The 20,345-nt window shown below is 37.7% G+C and overlaps 4 protein-coding genes across 7 annotated transcripts in view; 2 read left to right on the top strand and 2 right to left on the bottom strand.

Annotated features, from left to right (window-relative positions):
- The window catches only part of LOC107679239 (uncharacterized protein C11orf95 homolog), a 9,026-nt gene extending 5,872 nt beyond the window's left edge, over positions 1 to 3,154 (bottom strand). The window contains exons 1-3 of the mRNA XM_016474749.1: positions 2,710 to 3,154; positions 1,018 to 1,512; positions 122 to 469 (exon numbers count right to left, since the gene is read on the bottom strand). Coding sequence (XP_016330235.1) covers positions 122 to 469; positions 1,018 to 1,512; positions 2,710 to 2,836 — 970 coding nt within the window. The 5' untranslated portion in view covers positions 2,837 to 3,154. The remainder of the gene's footprint in view (positions 1 to 121; positions 470 to 1,017; positions 1,513 to 2,709) is intronic.
- Positions 3,155 to 3,784: 630 nt separating this feature from the next.
- Positions 3,785 to 15,924, top strand: LOC107679280 (uncharacterized). 3 transcript variants are annotated; one of them, XM_016474799.1, is made up of 8 exons: positions 3,785 to 3,891; positions 4,838 to 6,568; positions 6,692 to 7,663; positions 10,776 to 11,096; positions 13,096 to 13,136; positions 13,765 to 13,823; positions 13,917 to 14,219; positions 14,284 to 14,509. In XM_016474799.1, exons 2-8 carry the CDS (start codon positions 5,057 to 5,059, stop codon positions 14,391 to 14,393), a joined length of 3,318 nt encoding a protein of 1,105 aa, XP_016330285.1. In that variant the 5' UTR covers positions 3,785 to 3,891; positions 4,838 to 5,056; the 3' UTR covers positions 14,394 to 14,509. The 3 variants fall into 3 exon arrangements, with proteins under 3 accessions (XP_016330285.1, XP_016330284.1, XP_016330283.1); XM_016474798.1 differs by lacking the exon at positions 14,284 to 14,509 and adding an exon at positions 15,847 to 15,924 and having other exon boundaries at positions 4,838 to 7,663; XM_016474797.1 differs by having other exon boundaries at positions 4,838 to 7,663.
- Positions 15,508 to 19,503, bottom strand: LOC107679281 (evolutionarily conserved signaling intermediate in Toll pathway, mitochondrial-like). Of its 2 annotated transcripts, none has more exons than XM_016474800.1 (8): positions 19,417 to 19,503; positions 18,623 to 18,825; positions 18,122 to 18,536; positions 17,809 to 18,032; positions 17,562 to 17,619; positions 17,031 to 17,179; positions 16,087 to 16,207; positions 15,508 to 15,992 (listed from the first exon to the last, which is right to left on the bottom strand). In XM_016474800.1, the coding sequence occupies exons 2-8, from the start codon at positions 18,758 to 18,760 to the stop codon at positions 15,745 to 15,747; spliced, it is 1,353 nt and encodes a 450-aa protein (XP_016330286.1). In that variant the 5' UTR covers positions 18,761 to 18,825; positions 19,417 to 19,503; the 3' UTR covers positions 15,508 to 15,744. The 2 variants fall into 2 exon arrangements, with proteins under 2 accessions (XP_016330286.1, XP_016330287.1); XM_016474801.1 differs by having other exon boundaries at positions 18,623 to 18,813.
- Positions 19,504 to 19,686: 183 nt separating this feature from the next.
- LOC107679271 (echinoderm microtubule-associated protein-like 3) overlaps positions 19,687 to 20,345 on the top strand; it is a 34,629-nt gene continuing 33,970 nt past the window's right edge. The window contains exon 1 of the mRNA XM_016474789.1: positions 19,687 to 20,069. Within this exon, the coding sequence (XP_016330275.1) occupies positions 20,045 to 20,069 (25 nt within the window). The 5' untranslated portion in view covers positions 19,687 to 20,044. The remainder of the gene's footprint in view (positions 20,070 to 20,345) is intronic.

Here is a 20,345-nt window from a genome sequence, read left to right as displayed (position 1 = left end):
ATTTAACTAAGGCCTAGTCCTGGCTTAAGCTAAGCCCCGTCTGTGAAACCGGGCCTTAGTGTATTAAGTACACAGACTCTTCTAAATTCTCTAATTTTGTCTGTTTTGTTTTGTCTCTCACCTTCACCGTGCATCTTAGCCCAGGTCTGCAGGATGGAGTGCTTTTCCTCAGCGCTGTACAGCAGAGAGTTTGGGTGCAGATCCAGCATGTGACTTTTAATGTGATCCAGGTGCAGTGAAGGCAACAGATCGCTGCATACCATGCATACTAGACGGCCCTCCTCCGCCTGGTATTCCATCAGGAACTCCTGGCGGAACCAGGCGTGCAGCGAGTCGTTCAGGTACCGCTCCATCACCTGAGCTGTGGGGCCTGGGAGCTCCTGGACCGAGGAGGTCGGAGGGGATGGCGTGACCCTGCTAATGCCAGACTGGGCCTGAAGCACTGGAGAGATGGAACCACCAGGCTTGCCTAGAAGGATGTGAATAATAAAGGTCTTCATAATAATAATAATAATAATAAATACATCTAATTAACAATGTGCCTCTCTCACACTCAAAGTGCTATAGTGAAGTAAACATCTCAAAAAGAGATCAAAATAATAGTAATAATAATAATAATAAAATAAACTGAAGTAAATAAAATGTTATGAAATGGAAAAAAATAATAATGCATCTTATTTATAATGTGCCTTTCTCACACACAAAGTGCTACAATACAAATTTGCATTGTGACATTATTTTCATGAGATTTAAACATTTCCTGTTGAGGTCTCATTACTGTATTGCATCCAGATGTTTTTAAGAAAAGAAGAGTCTCATGAAAATATTAGATAGGAAAATATCTATATTTTCCCCAAAATAGTTTGAATTTCTTTCAGAAAAATATCATTATTATGATGACATTATTGATATTTATTTTTGCAAGGTGAAAAGTAAGACATGTTTTGTCGGGTTTCATGTGATTCAGACTTCAAAAAAAGACTTCACACAGAAGCACCAAGAAATATAAACACAGACCTGCGGAGTGCCTGTTAACATCCAGAATCTCCTGTGACTCTGGAGGAACATCTGGAGTGGGACATAACGGCCCCTGGCTGTTTTCTCGATTCAAATGACTCTCCCATCCTGACCGGATCACATCTTTATCTGACTCGGTCCACAGCAGGGAGTACGGATGCTTCTGATTGATGTGCCTCTTGATGGTGCTTAACTTCAGGGTTGCCAGTGAACTGCCACACACCATGCAGATCATCCCTCGTCTCTGTGGGTCGAAGTCCATGAGGTACTCGCTGCGCCAGTATTCATGGTAATAGCGCCGGTGGTCTCGGCCAGGTGTGTGCTTTACTGGAGGGGGGGGGTCCTTTGTAGATGGTCCTGGGATGGGAGACAGAAGGAAAGGCGAGTCTGCACTCTCAGAGACACACCAGTAATTGGTACCTGGGGAGCATACAGAGGTGACAGGAGCGTCCTGGCTGTCATGAGATGTGAGACCATTGGTCACGTCCTCTTGACCTGTGGAGGACACAAAAAGAGAGTGTCACTGATGAAGTGTAAGGTCAAATTTGACTGTTACATTGTTTTAAATTACAGGGAAATATAAAATAATGGAGATGAATATGAAATGATGATGAATATTAAAGTGAAAATGTATTTCAACCAGCCATTTTTTTTACATAAATGCTTTAAAAGTAATCTGTATAGAATATATTCAGAACATACCATATGTGCATGTTGTATTGGACAAAAAATGATTTATTGTTATTACTTAAATATACCTAAAGTATTATTATTAGTAGTAGTACTAGTAGAAGTAGTAATACTAGTCTTTAATTTTAATACTATGACTGATAGGCTTAAAATCATTCTCAAAAGACAACAAAGTTAGTAACTTAATTCGAAAATATGCAAATAATTTTGTATTTCAGAAAAATATAAAAAAATAATGACTTGTCATGATGAAATTAAATCAATATTAAAGTCAATTTTGTGCATAAACATAATTAATCTGTCAGCATATATTTATATATTATTAATAGTATTTTCAATTTAACATTAGTCTGTTGCTTATAGCCTGTAATTCTCAAATTTTGTAACTAAAGTTAACTAAAAAGGAAAACATGCAAATTATTTTGTATTTTAAAATATGCCAAATATTTTGTATTTTGTGATATACACACGATTTTATTTATATTTAATATAATACATGTATTAAAAATGTTGTCATCAAATTATAAAATGTATATTATAATCTGTCAGCATATATTCAAATTATTATTACTACTACAACTACTACTGCAACAACTTCTACTGATAGTATTTTCATGCTAGCATTAGCCTGTTGCTGATTAAAATTGAATCTCAAATATTGGTAATTTGAAAAAAAAAAATTTTTTTCAGAAAAATGTTAACGCAAATAATAATTTTGCACGATTTAAATGAATAACAAAGTGAGAATGTGGTGTTTCCGCAGGCCCATTTTTAGCACAAGAAGGGGGCGGCGGCGTGGTGCGGTACCGCCGTATTTACGCTAGGTGGTAATAGTGCATCGCGTATACATATGCAGCATGGTTATTTTGCCTTTGTTTATAGTGGAGCCCGAAAGATTAGGGGCCATGCAGCTGCGTGCTATTGTTCGTCACGGGGTTTAACGCTTCCAAAAGAGAGCCATCGATCTAATGGTCAAAGTTAAATGCCTAACACAACATTTACCTGCTGAGAGGTCCCCCAAGTGTCCCCGCTGCGGTGTCGCCTCCTCTTCCTCAGCTTTTATTATTAATGAGCGAGATTCTGTCTGCTCAGCTTTGTGCACCGACTCTTTGGACTTCGCTTCATCCATACCTGTGTTATGTTATTTTAACGTAAAGGATTCGCACCTTTTGTACGTAGAAATGTCACAACCGGAGGATTTCGTAGATGCATTCGTCGGGTGGTTGACTAAATATCTGAAACACGCACTCACCCATTACAGTGTCTGTCTCTGCACTGAAGCCTCACCGCTGTTTGCTTTTTGGTTTAAGTAAACTTAACTTTACGTGACGATACGAGTCGCATTTAGATCGAAGTTGGAGTGCAGATCTGTCAAATGGTCGGTGACTTTAAGCGGTCTCCTGTTTGTATTTAGATGTTCTGCTTGTCTTCAGGGTGGAGAGCCGAGCTAGGGGCCCCTGGGGCTCCTTTAGGGGCTCCTGGGTAAATTTAAAGAGACAGTAGCGGCTGTGATGTAGTGACGGGTGCACCATGGGGCCCATCTTAAATGTTTTATTTTATATTTTACATAAGACTGTAAACAAATTATGCATTTTGTACATAACATTTAATATTTTATTAATAAATTAATTATAAAATAGGATTACATATATTGTATTTTCTAGTTTTGCCTGATAGATTTATTATTTTATTATTTAACATTTCTGGAAAATATAATTGTACATGAAATGACAGTCTAATGAAACTTACATATTTGTTTCTTATATTTGTTTATGTATCATTGTCTATTTTTTATTAAAAACGGAATAGGTATTCAAGTATTCAGTAAAGCAATGTAAAAGCTGGCCACACGTTTGTTAAACCAGTCATAATGTTATTCGTGTACCGGTCATTTTAAATACTACTGAATATATTAAATATAAAACTAAGAATTAGAAAACTAAAAAAAGAAGTCATCAGCATATGATTCATATCGCCTGTTCTTTAAATGCAAAACGTAATTGTTTCTTATTGAAGGATGGACTCTACTGCTAATTAAGACCTATGTCAGTGTAGGCACATGCTGTAAGCTCCTACATCCTGGTACTTTTACGTTGTTAAGTCACCGATAGAAGAAAGGCTGCAACGGGAAGCGACTGCAGTGTCCTGAGGTTGAGCTTTTAGAAAGTTAGGTGACACTACCAGGTAAAAAAACCAACGCATGCTTCGCGTTTTTTTACTATAAAGACACGACAGTCCAACGCGCTTTTAGACACACAGACCGCAGCTCATGAGGGCAGATCAGGAGACAACATTGTCTCTGTCATAGACTAGAGGCAGCGACAGCGTGTTCAGTAAAATCCCTCCAGTGTTTGCTAGGATGCTTTTTAAATATGAATTTGATATAAATAAACACGCGCTGCCATCGCATTGTCCAGAGCTGGGAAGTAACTGATTACATCTGAATTACGTATTACATTACATTACATTATAAAATAATCAGAATACAGTTACTTTTTTAATGATTACATCATGCATATTATTCACACAATAACAATAAATTCATCATAATTTTTTTCACCTTTTAAATGTTTCTTTCTAAAACAGCCTATCGTTTATATACATTCAGTAAGTCTTCTAGTTTTGTGGACATTCACACAAAGACTAGTCAGGCGGCTACTCAGAATTTCACCACTGGATTTATCATTTCAGGTTTAAGAAGTGCTTCAACATTGCATCAACTACTGATTACCAGTTATCACTCAGTTATTTAACCATGTATATTACTATAGTTTTGGAAGGCTTTTGTCTTTCAAACATTAAAATGCACACATTCACATTATTTCTTATATACAGGTAATGCAGGCATTCCAAAACATTTTTTGTCCATCGAAACTCTTTCACCTAATATACTTACTTGAGTAATATTATGTGTAAGATTATTTTTCTGTTCTAAATAATAACCTAAGTCGATTTTTATTCCAATTGGTTTCTGTTGAAAATAAAGTCAGATTTTATTTTCATTTTATTGTTGCTGAAGTGTAGCCTCAAGCTGATAGTCGATTGGTTTGAGTTAATGACCATGAGTTGATAATGTCTCTCATCGTTCATCAGATCAATTATTAATTTTGCATTTTTGTTCCCCCTAAAGGTCAACTTCTCTTGGTTTTCAAAAAAATGAACAGTATGACTCAAGCACTGCATGCAAAATCCATCTAAATAGAAAGACCTTGAGAGACTGCTTCACATAAATTAAAGATGTGAACCCACAGATATCCTGTTTAGAGAAGGTTTATCCCTGCCTAAGAAGACTTACTTCAGCGGTTGACGTTAATCAACAGTATAATGATGGTGTAACCAAACATCAGCCATGTCCAGCGAGACTTCCTCTAAACGTCGTTATCAACCAGCAGCAGGGTTTGATGATGCCACTCTCGCCCGCAAAAGGGAATATTGGAGGAGCAAGAAAAGAGAGCAGAGGGCGAGAAAGTCATCTACTAAAAAGAAGATCGGAAATGAAAATCTGGAGTTGTGCATGTCTGTTGTTAGTGAAGCCAGCAATGATCCCTCTCTACATTATCATGATGTTTCATTCAAACAGGAAGATGCTGATGCTCCTAAAAACTCCTTCAGCTCAGGTCTGTCAGTATCTGAGAGTAATATTACTGTGGTGCCATGCCAAAAAGACAGCTGGTTTCAACAGACCAAGCTCAACCATGTCTTACCTCAGTTACCAGAAACAAGCACAAATTCCCTGGAGGGTGTAATGGGCAATAAAAAAATAAAGTCCTCAGATACAGGGTCATCAAAAACAAATGCTACAACAGTTGAATCTGTCTGCCCTACAGTCCATTCTGTGCCTACAACATGCATCGAGCTGCATCCAAACAGTGCTCATGCTCAAAAAACAAAAACAGGAATGTTATCCCTAAATGGCAAGCAATTAGCAGCATCTCCGCAAAGCCATGTATCCATAGTTTTACCTGTGCACAGAAACCAAAATAAGCCTCAGAACTCTCTTAGACCCTTGACCTCTTTAGAATGTAAGGTTCATGAAATCCAGAGTTTCGTTCACAGTCCTATCACTAAGAGAAGAACATGTGCCTTTGCTTCAGAGCACAACAAGGGAGTGACTATGACTGAAGAAGAGATGGTTGCTAAGCGTAGAGAGAACTGGCGTATCAAAAAGCGAGAACAGAGGTCAAAGCATGCTGCAAAACTGGCCCGGGACCAAGAAGGGTGTCTCGGACAAGGACAACCTTTATCTGTTGGTATCATGCATGCTTCGTCTCCTGCTAACAGTAAGGCCTTGAGCGGAATCAGCCTCAACTCAAATCTTGTATCCCTCAATCAGCAGTCATTGGGAGCAAAATTTGACGGTTCTCAGATAACACAACTACATGTTCAGGGTACTAAACCAAACCATGCATCCTTATCCTGTGGTATTTTGCAATCATCCTCAAGTAAATCCAAATCCAAAATGCAGAAATTTGCACATACTCAAATGAGACGTTGTCAAAACCAAATGAGGAAATCCGCCCTTGGTACCTCCAAAGTTGTGTCTCCCGAAGATCGCCATGCCAGACAGAAAGAGTACTGGCGAATTAAAAAGCGTGAGCAGAGAGCAAGGTTGTCTAGGGTGTTGAAAACACGATTGAAGGAACGAGATGCACTAAAGCATCGGAGGAGACACTACCACAACAGCTTCAATCAGGCGTGTGGAGTTCAAGTGAGCAAAGCAAGTGCATTTGCAGTTTACTCCGATACCATTGGTGGTTTTATCAAAGAAGATGGCACGGTGACAGTCTCTATTTCGAAGACATCTCCTGAAGCTTCCCTACCTGCTAGTCAAGACATTTCCAATGTGAAATGCATTGGAAAGGTAAAACTCAAGGTTCAAGTAAATTCACCCCTATATTCAGATGATCAACCAGCCACAAAGCTAGGTTCTGCTCCATGCAACATTTCCAGTAACTGTATTAATGCTCACCAAAACTCTCTAAAGTCTAGGTTAACCAGAGGTGAAGTTATGGGCAGTATGACAGTCACCATCCAGTCTGAAACCTCAACAGAGGAAGACAGAGTCGCCCATTTGAGAGAGTACTGGAGGATAAAGAAACGAGAGCAAAGGGCCAGCCGAGCTGCCCGACTTGAGAATGTTCTACTTAGGTCAAAGATTTCAGTGTTAAAGCAGAGAGAGCAAAACAAGAAGTCAAACCAAAGGCACAGTATTACTTCATCCATTGCCACAAAAGTTTGTGACTCCTCAACCAGTGCCCCAATCCCTATAAAAGAAGAACACGTCTATCCCACTATACAAGCTGTATTTTCCATCCCAGAAATTGCTCCCTGCATCAGTGTTAAAGACAGCAAACCTTCACCCTGTCCATCCTTAGAGTCACACATTGAACCTCCAGTAGCTGTGGACCATTATGCCACCACTCTTCAGGCCTCCATGAAAAAGCTCCTGGAGGAATCGGTTTACACACCAGAAGAAAATAATGCCAAAGAAATGCATGTTAAGTGTGAAAATGAGTCTCTTCCGTTGACTAAAGATGACCTTCTTACATCTGAAGATGCAAAGCCAAGTCTTAACTTACAACAAAATGTCTCATTAGAGTGTGACTTCTCAGAGGACACAAGCCTTAAAGATATCAAATTGAGTCCTCAGGCATCCACTTTTGAAGACACCAGTCATTATAAGTCTCATAACGTCTGTCAAGTGGCTACAGATAGAAGTCGTGCCATTTCTCCAGTGGCTCTGCAACCTCAGTGCAGAAAAACTCAGAAGTTCAGTGATGATGGAGCAGATCCCAAGCAGTCCTGCCCTTCACAGGCCTTGCAAGAGCAGCAGCTTAGTGAAAGTGATGAGCTTCAACGAAAGAGAGAGTATTGGCGGTTAAAGAAGAGACAACAGCGGGCTAGAAAAGCCAACAAAGATGCAACCAAACATGCAGTTCTTTACAATCTGGCACAGGTGAGTTGCATTGATATTTGAATGTAATGGGAAGGAAAGTGTCTTGTTAAAGTGAGTTTTTTATTTATTTATTTGTTTTTATCTTTTTTCTTCCCAGTTTTTTAATGGTTACCAAACTAGTTATTTTAACAAATAAATATTTGGGGGCAAAAATAAATGCAATATCATTGGTTGACAATTAATGAGATAATTTGAGTAATAAATTTAAAACAATTCTTCCAGTAATGCTTACATACATGACATTCATGACCTCCCATAGTCCTATTGGGTTTATCTACAGTATATTAAACAACAATAATATATTAATATATATATAGAGAGAGAGAGATGATGTGAAATATAGCTGCAAGCAGCGATTACCGGGGTTCAAGTGCTTTAAGGCCTTTAAGGTGCTATGCTTTTAGGGTCTAGGCCAACCCGAAATGCATGGCTGACACTAAAACGCATCCATGATGTAGAATACACTCACAGAGACACACACACAGAAATGAAATGTTTAAACTATTATATTAGTACTGAATAATCTTTCTCAGACCTCATTGCTAAAACTGTCCGGTCCTGCAGATTTGCTTTACTAAACATCAAGAAGATCAGGCCCTTTCTTTTGGAACATGCCTCACAACTCCTTGTTCAAGCTCTTGTTCTGTCCAGGCTGGACTATTGCAATGCTCTCTTGGCAGGTCTTCCAGCCAGTTCTATCAAACCTTTACAATTAATCCAGAACGCGGCAGCAAGATGAATTTTTAATGAGCCAAAAAAAATCCACGTCACACCTCTGTTTATCAATTTGCACTGGCTACCAATAGCTGCTCGCATAAAATTAAAGGCATTGATGTTTGCCTACAAAACCACCACTGGCTCTGCACCCCTTTACCTAAATTCATTACAGACTTATGTGCACTGTAGAAGCTTGCGTTCTGCAGGTGAACGCCGCTTTATTGTGCCATCCCAAAGAAGCACAAAATCACTTTTATGGACTTTTAAATTAAATGTTCCCTCCTGGTGGAATGACCTGCCCAACTCATCCGAGTAGCTGAGTCCTTAGCCATCTTCCTTTTCCTTTTCTATCTGTTTTCTTTTTATTTATTATATTATTTAAAAAAAAACCTTGCTATGTGTACTGCGTTAAGTTAACTGAGACTTGTTATAGCACTTGCATATCATTGCTGTTTTGTTGATTTTGATTGCTTCCATTGTCCTAATTTGTAAATCGCTTTGGATAAAAGTGTCTGCTAAATGACTAAATGTAAATGAATAAGCATGCTTACACACACACACACACACACACATACACGCGCACACACACACATTTAGTTGCAGATATAGATATTTGAAATAAATGATAGGTAACAAAATACTTACTGCAAATCTTCTCTTTTTAATAATTTATATATAATTTTCAGGTTTAACTGTAACCATAATGTGGCAAAATTGTAAAAAAAAACTGATATATGTATAAATGAAGTGGTAAACTTTGACTAAATGTGATTTGAAATGTTATAACATTGATTTTATATTGTTTAAGTGTGAATCCAAAAGCAAAACCTATGTTTTAGTAAGGTGAATGAGCACATTAGTGGTCATCTGCTGCCATCTAGTGGTTATAATTGAAATTTCAGGGAGTTTATCATAGACGTATAACTATTGTAGTGCCATTTTTGCCTGATATCCATAAAATTGAGCACGCTTGTTTAGAATCAAACGGTGCATGAGTTCACACAGTTTTGATAAGTTTTATTTTATGATTTATAGGTTTTTGGGTACACTAGTTTAAGACAATTTTATTAAATGACCCTGTTATAGCTGTTCAAATTCAAAAGTTTACAATTTTTTAAATAATTATACACCTATAATGTCCAGAGAATTGTACTGCACTGGTTTTATTGAGGTTGAGTTAAAAACCTAGGACTAGTTTACAAAAGTATGTTTTTTAAATAACTTGAAATATTTAAAGAACGGTTTGATTGACAGGAGTGGTCGTAGAGGCAAAGTTGCTCAGAATGAGGAGCTCTAACGTGCGGTACGAAAGATGTGAGCGTGCACGGTACATTGCGCGAAACCCAACCCTTTACGTGCGTGAAAAACACGAAGGCACCCCCCAGTGGCTGTTTTCTTTTAAATTTCTCACAAGCCTCTAGGGCCGTGAGTCAAACAGGCCCAGCGAGTTTCATTCCGATCGGCCGCAGTTAAGCCTGTCCGATAGTTGCTCAAACTTCATTGGCCGCCGGCGGACGCGTCTTTCAAGATAGGCCAGTGTCCTCTGAGGCAGTCTTGGCACCTTGGCCAAAGACACCGCATGGCAATTTTCAGGTTAATCGGACTTTGGGCGTCATAGTTATAGTCATTGTTATAGCGCCACCAAGTGGCCAGTCGCCATGTGGTTTTTCGTGCAACCCCAGAATGAGCTCTTATGTATACGTGCCGGGTTTGGTGAAAATATGTCATTCCGTTGACGAGCTATAGGCATTTCAGTAAAACTGGCTCCGTGCACTTCGAATGTTTTGGCACCCAAAGGCTGTGAATGGAAATGTCAACTTTTTTTGATAATTATTGATAAAGAGACTCCAGAGAATCTCACTGCACTGGTTCGGCTGCGATCGACTATTTTGCAAATGTGGGTTTTTCAAAAAATGCAAAATACTGAAAATTTTGCCAGAGCCATGAGGGAATCCGAGATGTATTTTGTCCGCCTTGAGCCAAGGATTCAAACGATATAAGGCAATTGAGCCTGTGCCTAACGGTTCGGGAGTTATGATCGATTTTGTACTTTTGGCCGCTGTAGCACCCCCTTGAGGCCGATTGGGGCGAACCTTGGTGACGTGGTAGGTGGTGGAAGTACTACCAGCCCTGAAAGTTTCAAGTCTCTACGACTTACGGTTTGGTCTGCACGATCAGATTTACGTGGGGAATGCTGCATCATGGGAAATCTAATAATTACAATAGGGTTTCAGCGCTATGCTCTTGAACCCCTAATTATTAACTCGCTAATTAAGTCACCATATGAACTTACTGATTTACAGTTAGTTGAAAGCTATATAAGTTTGATTCACTAACAAGAATTGATTCATTAGAATCATTACCTTAATCAAACTACACTGCTTGCACTTCACAGACTCCCCCGAAGAAAACACAAAGCACAACTCTCATGCAAGCCATGTCTCAGGACACTTCCACATGCAGACCAATCCCCATTCAGAAAAAAACAAGCAAGTGCACCAAGCCTTCAGGTCCACAGCCACAGCCTACAGATAAATCAAGAACTAATAGAAGCCAAATAGTGGCAACGGCAAATCCACAACAAGATCCAGAGGAGGTTATATGTAGGAGACGCATGCAATGGAGGATCAAGAAACAGGAGCAGAGAGCTAGAAAGGCAGCATGTGAGAGAACGCTACGCCAGATGATGATCCCTCTACAAGGCCAAGATGCACAGGTAATGATTTTTTTAGACCTTATAGATTTATTGGTTTTATTTATGTGCAGTACCATTCAGAGGTTTGGGGTCAGTAAGATTTTTTTTTTTTTTTTTTTTTAAGAAATTAATAGTTTTATTCAGCAAGGATGCATTAAATCAATTAAAAGTGACAGCAAATACATTTATAATGTTACAAAAGATTTCGATTTCACATAAATGCTGTTCTTTTGAACTTTTCAAAGAATCCTGAAAAAATGTATCATGGTTTCCACATAAATATTTAAGCGGCATAGCTGTTTTCAACATTGATAATAAGAAATGTTTCTTGAGTAGCAAATTAGCATATTAGAATGATTTCTGAAGGATCATGTGACTAAAGACTGGAGTAATGATGCTGAAAATTCAGCTTTGCCATCACAGGAATAAATTACATTTTAAAATATATTAAAATAGAAAACTGTTATTTTATGTTGTAATAATATTTCATAATATTACTGTTTTTATTGTTTTTTTATTCAAATAAATGATGCCTTGGTGAGCATGAGACTTGTTTCAAAAACAAAATTTTTTTTTTACTGACCCCAAATTTTTTAAAAGTAATGTAATTGCAGACAGAGAAAAGGCCCCAAATAAAAGCATTATTTCAAAACACTGTCAGCAGTAACATCCCTTTCATTTATAGATTGTTCTAAAACAGACCAAAGTGCAGCGCTGCTGTGAGTTTGAGTGGGACTGTGATACCCACGCAGCGCTACCCACTGATCATGCAGTTGTTTACTCGTGTGACAGATCTGTTGAACCAATTTGTGGTTTGCACAGTGCTGTGCAAACTGATCTGCTCTTCACTATCAGTGGTTCATTCATCTAAACGGATCATCATATAGTCATCGCCATGTTGTTTCAAACCTGTATGACTTTCTTTCTTCTACAGAACACAAAAAAAGAGATTTTGCAGGATGTTTCAACTGTTTTTGCAAAGTCAATTGGGTCCAAAACAACACTGACCATTGGCTTTCATTATATGAAAAAAAAATCAGACTAGCTTATGTGTTCCACAGAAGAAAGTAAGTTATATATGTTTGGAATTACATGAGGGCGAGTTTATACTGAAAACCAGACATCACAGTATACCACCCTGTAATAATAACACTATATGCTTTATGTCCCCTGGGGGCCCCAGCTATATCTCAGCACCAGAAATGCACAGACAAAGTAGGTTCTTTTGAATTGGAGTAGTGTTCACAGGGTCCCATGTGGGGCCCCAGCCATACCTCAGCACCAGAATGTCACAGAAACATTTTGGAGGCCTCTTTTGACTTGTGGCAGTGTACAGAGGCCCTGTGTGGGGCCCCCGTGCCTCCAGGCGTATCTGTGCACCAGCACTACTGTAGAGACATGGAAAACATAGGGAAAAATGTAGGACATCGTGATGGTGGTGCGTTTTAGAATTGATTAGGAGTCAAATAATCAAAGATGTTTTTCATCAAAAAGTATTTCTCAAATAAGCATGTAAAAGATATGAACATTTATTTTAGCATTAAAGATCAGCAGCCATCTCAAGTAAATTAATATTTTCAATATTTTCCTCAAGACTGGGAACTCGCTGTTTCTTTCCTCAGTTTCTCAAATGATTGTATCCCCTCGTATACCCTCGTAGGGTTAATCTAAGAGATTATTGTAGGTTAAAAATGCCATGGCACAAGTGTCTAAATTTGCTCTGTCCATTTAAATAGCACTTTTATCATGTTAGAGAATTGTCATCATCTACCCTGCCTCAAGTTGCTTAGAACTTGTCTTTGACTTTGTCTGTGAAAACTAGACCACTAGACCACTTAATCTTGCATTTACATATACTTACTTACATACTACATAAACTTCTAATCTTTTTTTTTTCTCCTTTGGTCAGATGAGCTACAGCTCTGCTGCCCCCTAGGTGCTGACACTCCAGAATTTGTTGTTGCCATTTGCTGACTACAGTTAATGTACATTATCCTTACTTTTTCTTTAATCTTCCTAGAGTCAGAACTTCACCAGTCTGTGCTCAGCAGTAGTTCAGAGGTAAGTAGTAGTAGAAAAAAATATTGTGACTTCTGTATTAAATAATTTGTGACACCTTATAATTAGGGGTTCAAGCACGCAGTGCTGAAACCCTATTGTAATTGTTAGGATTTTTATTATTATTACTGTTATTTTTTAAATGTACACTATAATTTAAAAGTTTGAGGTCAGTAAAATGTTTTTAAATATTTTTGAAGTATTTTATGCTCAGAAAGGCTGCATTTATTTGATCAAAATACTATAAAAACAGTAATCTTGTGAAATATTATTACAATTTAAAATAACTATTCTAGTTTAATATATTTTCAAATGTAATGGCAAAGCTGAATTTTCAGTAGCCATTACTCCAGTCTTCAGTCACATGATCCTTCAGAAATCATTTTAATATGCTGAAGAAACATTTCTTATCAATGTTGAAAATGGTTGCACTTTTTAATATTTCTGCGTAAACTGATCCTTTTTTTTTCCTTTTCTTGTCATGTCTTTACTGTCACTTTTTTATTTATTTAAATGCATTAAATGCATCGCTAAACAAAAGTATTAATTTCTTAAAAAAAAAAAAAACTTTTAAATGATAGTGTTTGTCTTATTTGAGAACCAAATTAATGTTGGATTCATTTCCAAACAGCATAACATCACAAGACCAACTTGGTTACTTAGCCGAACCATGTCAACCTGCACTCAAAGGTTATTTTTTAATGAATTTTCTAATACACAGTTAGCCCAAACAGTTTAACTGACTATTTGTTTACTGATATTACTAACATCTTCTGTTTGAAGAAGAGTCAAGCTTTGCACCAAATCATGCAACGGAGGGACCTTTATCACAGGCTGAGTGGAGAAATGTGTACCTCATGGACTTTGATCCTGACAACCCGTTGTTGGTGTGTATGGTTTGTGGAGAGCAGCAGTACTCCGTGAGTGTGGAAGGGGTGAAAGCTCACATTGAGGAGGTGCATCCTGATACACTATCATTGGGAGACCTTGAACATCAAGGCATTCTTGATTCCTGGGATAAACAGGTGGCCATCCGAGAACACTTCATCACCCACCAGCTTCAACAGCGATGCAGAGCCTCTACAGGTAATGGGGAAATTTACATTTAGTCGGACTTAGAAAATCATTCATTTTATGAATAATTTTTCAGAACCAAATTTAAACTACCCAGTCAAAGTGGAGGCCGAAGACTTCCAGACAAGAGGAAACGCTGAAGCTGATCTTACACCATTTCACTCATTAATTTATATAACAAGCTGAGCCAAAGAATGGCTGATTTATTTATTCTGAGTCTTGCTTTTGTTAAATATAGGAGTACTAGACTAAATGTATCATTTATTTTCCACTTAAACCTAACTTTAACCTTTTTTTTTTTTCATGCGTTAATGATCTAAGATTCAGTTTTCTTACATTTTGATCTTGTGTTTTCAGTATTGGATTTTGTACCGATTATGCACTTTTCAAAAAATGCTGTAATAAATTTTCTTTTTGTAATTGTTGCACTGCATAATGCATATATTATTTTGATTTTGTACTCTGATTTGCCATAATGTTCGCTTTTTTTTACTTGAGGATTTGCCTCGAATAGATGATTACATTCTTCTTCAGTTTATATAATACTATACGATCAAATGTAATTCTTATCTACCATAATTTGAACTCAGTTCCTTGTAGTTAATTACTAGCTAACCTGCTAAATTATCTGAGTGTGGTGTTAATGTTTGGTTATACACAAAGACGTTTGAAAAAATCACAAGGATGAGAATCGTCAGATTATACGGTTTAGCGAACATACCCCCGGTTTCACAGACAAGGCTTAAACCTAGTCCCAGACTAGTGTTAGTCTGAGCTGTTTTAACTGAAAGAAACTTGCACTGACTTATCTTAAAATATATCAGTGCCTTTGTTTTGTCTCAAGATGCACACCAGTAATGTTTTTTCTAAGGCATGTTAATAAAAATTACTTACATTTCCTAATTGAACAATTGCCTAATCCTGGCTTAGTCTAAGCCCTGTCTGTGAAACCGGCCCTCTTTACAATCTAAACCAAGGATAAATAAAACATTTAATTCTGATTCCCTCTTAAGTCCACAACTGTTTTAGGTAATAAAATCATTTGCACCGTTTGCTTGTCTGCAATTTAAAATGTTAATTAGCTTAGCATGCCTTTTAGTATTATATGCACCTTTTTATGACTAAGATGTCGCATTGATTGCATAGAGGTTTGGTGAAAATATAGGTCTACTTTTGCTTAGAATAGTGAAACTAAAATTGTTCTGAACACTAAAGAACTAAACTAAAACTATCTAAAATTTTATCTACTATTTTTATTATAGTAAAAAAAATCCCCACACAAAATCAAAATATTGGAGAAATGTATGTTTTATTGTACTGCCAAATCAGTCTATGGCATGTTTACATATCATAGAACAACTCTACATAATGTAGACAGATCTCAATTCAAAAACAGTGTGTAATTGACAAGACATAAAATCGGTATCTGGTTACTAAATTAAATATAAGGTGCATCATATTAGATTCATGTTTAACTACCACAGTCCATCTTCATAAAATGCACATACATCGGGATGGCTTTTACAACAGCAAACTCTCACTGTTTTACTCTTTGTGAGTGTAGCGGTTCCTCCTCGATAATTTGATCTGTTTCAACCTCCTGCTCAGGGGTTTGCTGAGCGTCTGATGTGGTTTGCAGTTCTCTAGGTCCAGATTCCAGTCGGAACACTGTGGGAATCTGGCCCAATATGGGACAGGTCTCCTGTAGACCTGAAATCCACTGAGACAGAGTGACCTGGTCTCCCTGACCGGCCATACACATGGCGTAAACCGGCCCCTCTTCCACTGCAGGATCAAATGAACAGACATCATTGTATATATTTGGTGATATGCAAACCATTTTATTCAAACCAAGTTGACAAAGCGATACGAGTCTCACCATCATCCACATCGAAACTGAAATCATCCCCCATGTCTCTTTCCAGGTCGAGTTCCAGTCGCTGAGGGTAGAAGAGACTCTGCTCCAGACCGATCATCTCAGGGTCAAATTCTTCCTCAACCTACAGGAAAATAAGATACGAATACATAATCTTGAATGCAAATTATTAAAGAATGAAGTCTTAATTTTATTATTATGTATTGCTGTATTCTTTGAAGTATTGCACTACTAAGTTTGGAATATTTAAAATTGATTTAAAGTGTTTTTGAAAGATGTCCCTTATGTTCACCAAGGCTGCATTTATTTGATCGAGAATACAGTTAAACAGCAACATTGTGAATAACTTATCTACTGTAATATAATTTAAAATGTAATTTATTCCTGTGATGGCAAAGCTGAATTTTCAGCAGTCATTACACCAGGCTTCAGTGTCACATGATCCTTCAGAAATCATTCTAATATGAGTCTTAAGTTGCACGGGTATATTTGTAGCAAAAGCCAAAAATACATTGTATAGGTCAAAATTATAGATTTTTCTTTTATGCCAAAAATTATTAGGATATTAAGTAAAGATCATGTTCCATGAAGATATTTTGTAAATTTCCTACCATAAATATATAAAAACTTTTTTTTGATTAGTAATATGCATTGCTAAGGACTTCATTTGGACAACTTTAAAGGCGATTTTCTCAATATTTTGATTTGATTTGCACCCTCAGATTCCAGATTTTCAAATAGTTGTATCTAGGCCAAATATTGTCCTATCCTAACAAACCATACATCAATGGAAATCTTATTTATTCAGCTTTCAGATGACGTATAAATCTCAATTTCAAAAAACTGACCCTTAAGACTGGTTTTGTGGTCTATGGTCACATATGTTGATGGGTAGTGTATGTATTAAGCAAATTCATTAAATGCCATCATTGGCCTAATTACTGTACCTTTTCCTCAGACGGTATAGGGTCTGCCCTGAGTAGGTAATAATGAACACAAGTCTTTCTGAGCCATAGTGGGAAAGGGCCTTCGACAAACACAGGCCTGCATGGATTGTGTTTAGCCAGAAGGGAGCGCTGGTTTGGACTTTGAATACCTGATAACATAAAAGATACAATGTTTTGTTTTGTGTGCTTATTCATTTCACCAAACAGTATCGGAAATCTCTTGTTATGTCAAGAAGCATTTAAAAATTCACAAAAACGTGATGTCCAATCACTTTGAATGATGATATAGAAATCTTATGAAAGCATTACAATTGGTCCTTAGTACAGTGATCAAACTATGGTTAAATATATATTTCGGGTTAAATACTGTATAAGTTGGATAGTATTTGTAGAGAACGACAAAGCATTTTGTGTTTACAAACTGAGTTGTCAGTTCTTATTTTCTGTTGTACCGATAAGATACAGATGACATACAGTTAACCCATAATATTCCTGAAATTTCAAGTTCAATTATCAGTAATGGCTACATACCTACAATATGGGGGCGCATAACTTCTTCACCAGTCTCTGTGATGTCTGTTGATGGATACTGCAATGCGTGAAATAAAGCACATTTATCAGACTGAAAAGCCTTTAATTCCAAATATTCAATTAAACTTAACAGACACACGCACACATACATATATATACCTTTAAAAAATCTAACTAACCCCAAACTTTTGAACAGTAGTGGTTCTGCTTGTGTGAAGCTGCTTTAAGTTGTAGATTCAATAGTCACCTGATAGATTGTTATTTTAGCATCCAGGTCATCTGCAATCCGGGTAAGACTGAATCGAGCGAGCTCTACTGGGTCACTAGGGAGCACATGTGGGATGGGGAAGGGGTTTGCATGCTTGAATTTGGGAAACCAGTACATGATACGCTGGTACTTCCTCATAGGATGACTCTTTTCCCCAAATATCTGAGCCAGTAAAACCTTAGTCTCTACATTCGGCATGATACCTGGCAACATTAAGAAGGCAAAGAATTGGCAAATCATTAAAGCAATGCATCAGTTGTTCTTTCTCTCCTACAAAAACACAAACACATACCATAGTTCTCCATCTGCTCCAGCAGCTGTACTCCACACTCTTGCTGCCGTGGGTAGTGGTTGAACATCCTCTGAATGAAGTTCCGTGGCATGAGCACCTCTTTTGGAAACACATCCAGGAGTTTGTTGTAAACAGTAATGTCTCGTTCTACTCCAAATTCTGGCATCTTCTTCAGGGCAGCATAAATAAACTCCACATGGCCTCGTCGCCGAATGTCCTTCTTGCTGAAAACATCCACGACCCTGTTAAAATCAGCCTTGGTCTTTGTGTCTCTAGCAGCTCGCTCAAATAAATCATCATGTGTGACTAAACCTTTGTCTTTATTAAGTGTCTCATCTTCAACTGTCTTTTCAAGCTGTGTCTGGCTTGGACGACTCGTGGAACATACTGCACTGCAGTGGAATGGTCTCAGAAGCTTAAAACATTGGACAGAAAAACACAGTGCATTAATGCAGGTACTATCAGTCTATAAAGCAGCATTATTCAGAGGTAAGCAGGTACCTGCCCATAGTTGTGCTGTGATCCAGGGGTTTGCAGATGTGCTCCAGTAGGTAGGATCATTCGCTGTATGGGTGTCCCCAAAAAACGTGCAATGCACCCAATGCACTGAATCCGTAACAGCTGACGAGGGGCGTTCATGATTATGACATCACAAACCACAGCAGATGAATTACAAATGTATTGAAATGAGCCTAGAAAGTAAACTACAGTCAAAATCATCATTACTATCAGAGAGTATTACTGCACTTTTCATGTAAAAATTGATGCAATTGTTTTTACATAATTTTTGCAATGAATATCTATCCATCCATCCATCTAGTAATAAGTAGCTATATAATGCAATAATAATCACACTTATTACATCTGTCTGTCTGCCTATCTATCTATCTTGGAGCAATTAGTAATTATATAACACAATAATTACATTACTGTTACAGCTACTTATCTATCTATCTATCTAGACCAATTAGTAGTTATAAAATGCAATAATAATTGCATTATTGTTACATCTATCTATCTATCTATCAATCTGTCTGTCTATATCTATCTGTCTCTCTCTCTCTCTCTCTCTCTCTCGCTCTCTCTGTCTGTCTGTCTGTCTGTCTGTCTATCTAAGAGTAATTAGTAATATATAATGCAATATTAAACTTCAGAGTAATTAGTAATTATATAATGCAATGATAATCACTTTGTGACATTTACCATTGCATTTTTCTATAAACTGAATTATGCTATAAAATAAAAATATTCATATGTTGCAGAGAAACGCGAAATAATGCTTTATCAATACTCACGATCACTCAATCCACTCAGAACTCATTCTGCTGTCAAGTCTCCTCCAAACACGCACCAGCCGGTTTTCTGGTGCGTCGTCTTTCAACTTCCCCCCTGAAACGCCACGAGGAAAGTTACGCTCACATTGGTTCCGGGCTGGATGTGTTATTCACGACCTCAGCGCTAGATGGCAGAGAGGTATTGGATGAAAACTACAGCTGTAGCTGTCAAAGTTCTGTTTTTACTTCTGTTTTATCTTTAACCGGGGTCTTGGATGGTGAACTGAACTATACAGTACTAGCGACGGAGCGCGACTTATTTCAGTTTCGCTTCGTGCAGTTAGAAGGGTAAATCCTTGAATCTCTCGCTCTCAGTCTTAACTTTACATGGACGCGGTGCCTGGAGTAAATCCAGCCCGTGAGATCTTGCCTCATGCGATAGATTCACTCTCTGCTCATTTCCTGGATTCGTGATTTTACAGTTGCAACAACTTCTGCCATCCTCAGTGGCTCCTCCGCGTGTTTGTCGCGCCAGCTCTTGGCAATGCTGTTGACAGCATACATGGAGATATGCGTTGCGTTTCTGCCAATGGGATATACTAGTATAATCCAGTATTTGACAGATCTGTAAGGAGTGTTTGACTCAGCCATGGATGGATCTACGAATAGTCTTGGTGAGTTTTGTTGATGTTTATGTCTATGTGATATGAATATAAACGATTAACTTAGGAAGTTTATTGTTGTAGAACCAACTAACTAGTTGTAGCAAAACGCTTTGGCAACATTTCTGAGCATGAATAAGTTTTTTTACTTATTTAAGTATTTTGAAGTATGTGGCAACTTCAGGATGTACGTTAACAGACAGTTACTGACACTATCAGACTTCCCTAGCAAAAATACATTATGGTAACCAAGTTTCCGACAACATATAGTTACGACAGTTATTGTTG

Source organism: Sinocyclocheilus anshuiensis, unplaced genomic scaffold (assembly GCF_001515605.1).
Source record: "Sinocyclocheilus anshuiensis isolate Anshui unplaced genomic scaffold, SAMN03320099.WGS_v1.1 scaffold1644, whole genome shotgun sequence".
Taxonomy (NCBI): Eukaryota; Metazoa; Chordata; class Actinopteri; order Cypriniformes; family Cyprinidae; genus Sinocyclocheilus; species Sinocyclocheilus anshuiensis.
This window is presented reverse-complemented; position numbering and strand designations above follow the sequence as displayed.

Excerpts from the sequence above, each read along its gene's own strand:
- LOC107679280 (XM_016474797.1), top strand. The coding sequence starts at position 5,057 with ATGTCCAGCGAGACTTCCTCTAAACGTCGTTATCAACCAGCAGCAGGG. Across the intron at positions 7,664-10,775 it reads TTCTTTACAATCTGGCACAG|ACTCCCCCGAAGAAAACACA; the intron begins GTGAGTTGCATT and ends TGCACTTCACAG. Across the intron at positions 14,220-14,283 it reads GCGATGCAGAGCCTCTACAG|AACCAAATTTAAACTACCCA; the intron begins GTAATGGGGAAA and ends ATAATTTTTCAG.
- LOC107679281 (XM_016474800.1), bottom strand. The coding sequence starts at position 18,760 with ATGAACGCCCCTCGTCAGCTGTTACGGATTCAGTGCATTGGGTGCATT. Across the intron at positions 18,033-18,121 it reads GGAGCAGATGGAGAACTATG|GTATCATGCCGAATGTAGAG; the intron begins GTATGTGTTTGT and ends TAATGTTGCCAG. Across the intron at positions 16,208-17,030 it reads CTATACCGTCTGAGGAAAAG|GTTGAGGAAGAATTTGACCC; the intron begins GTACAGTAATTA and ends ATTTTCCTGTAG.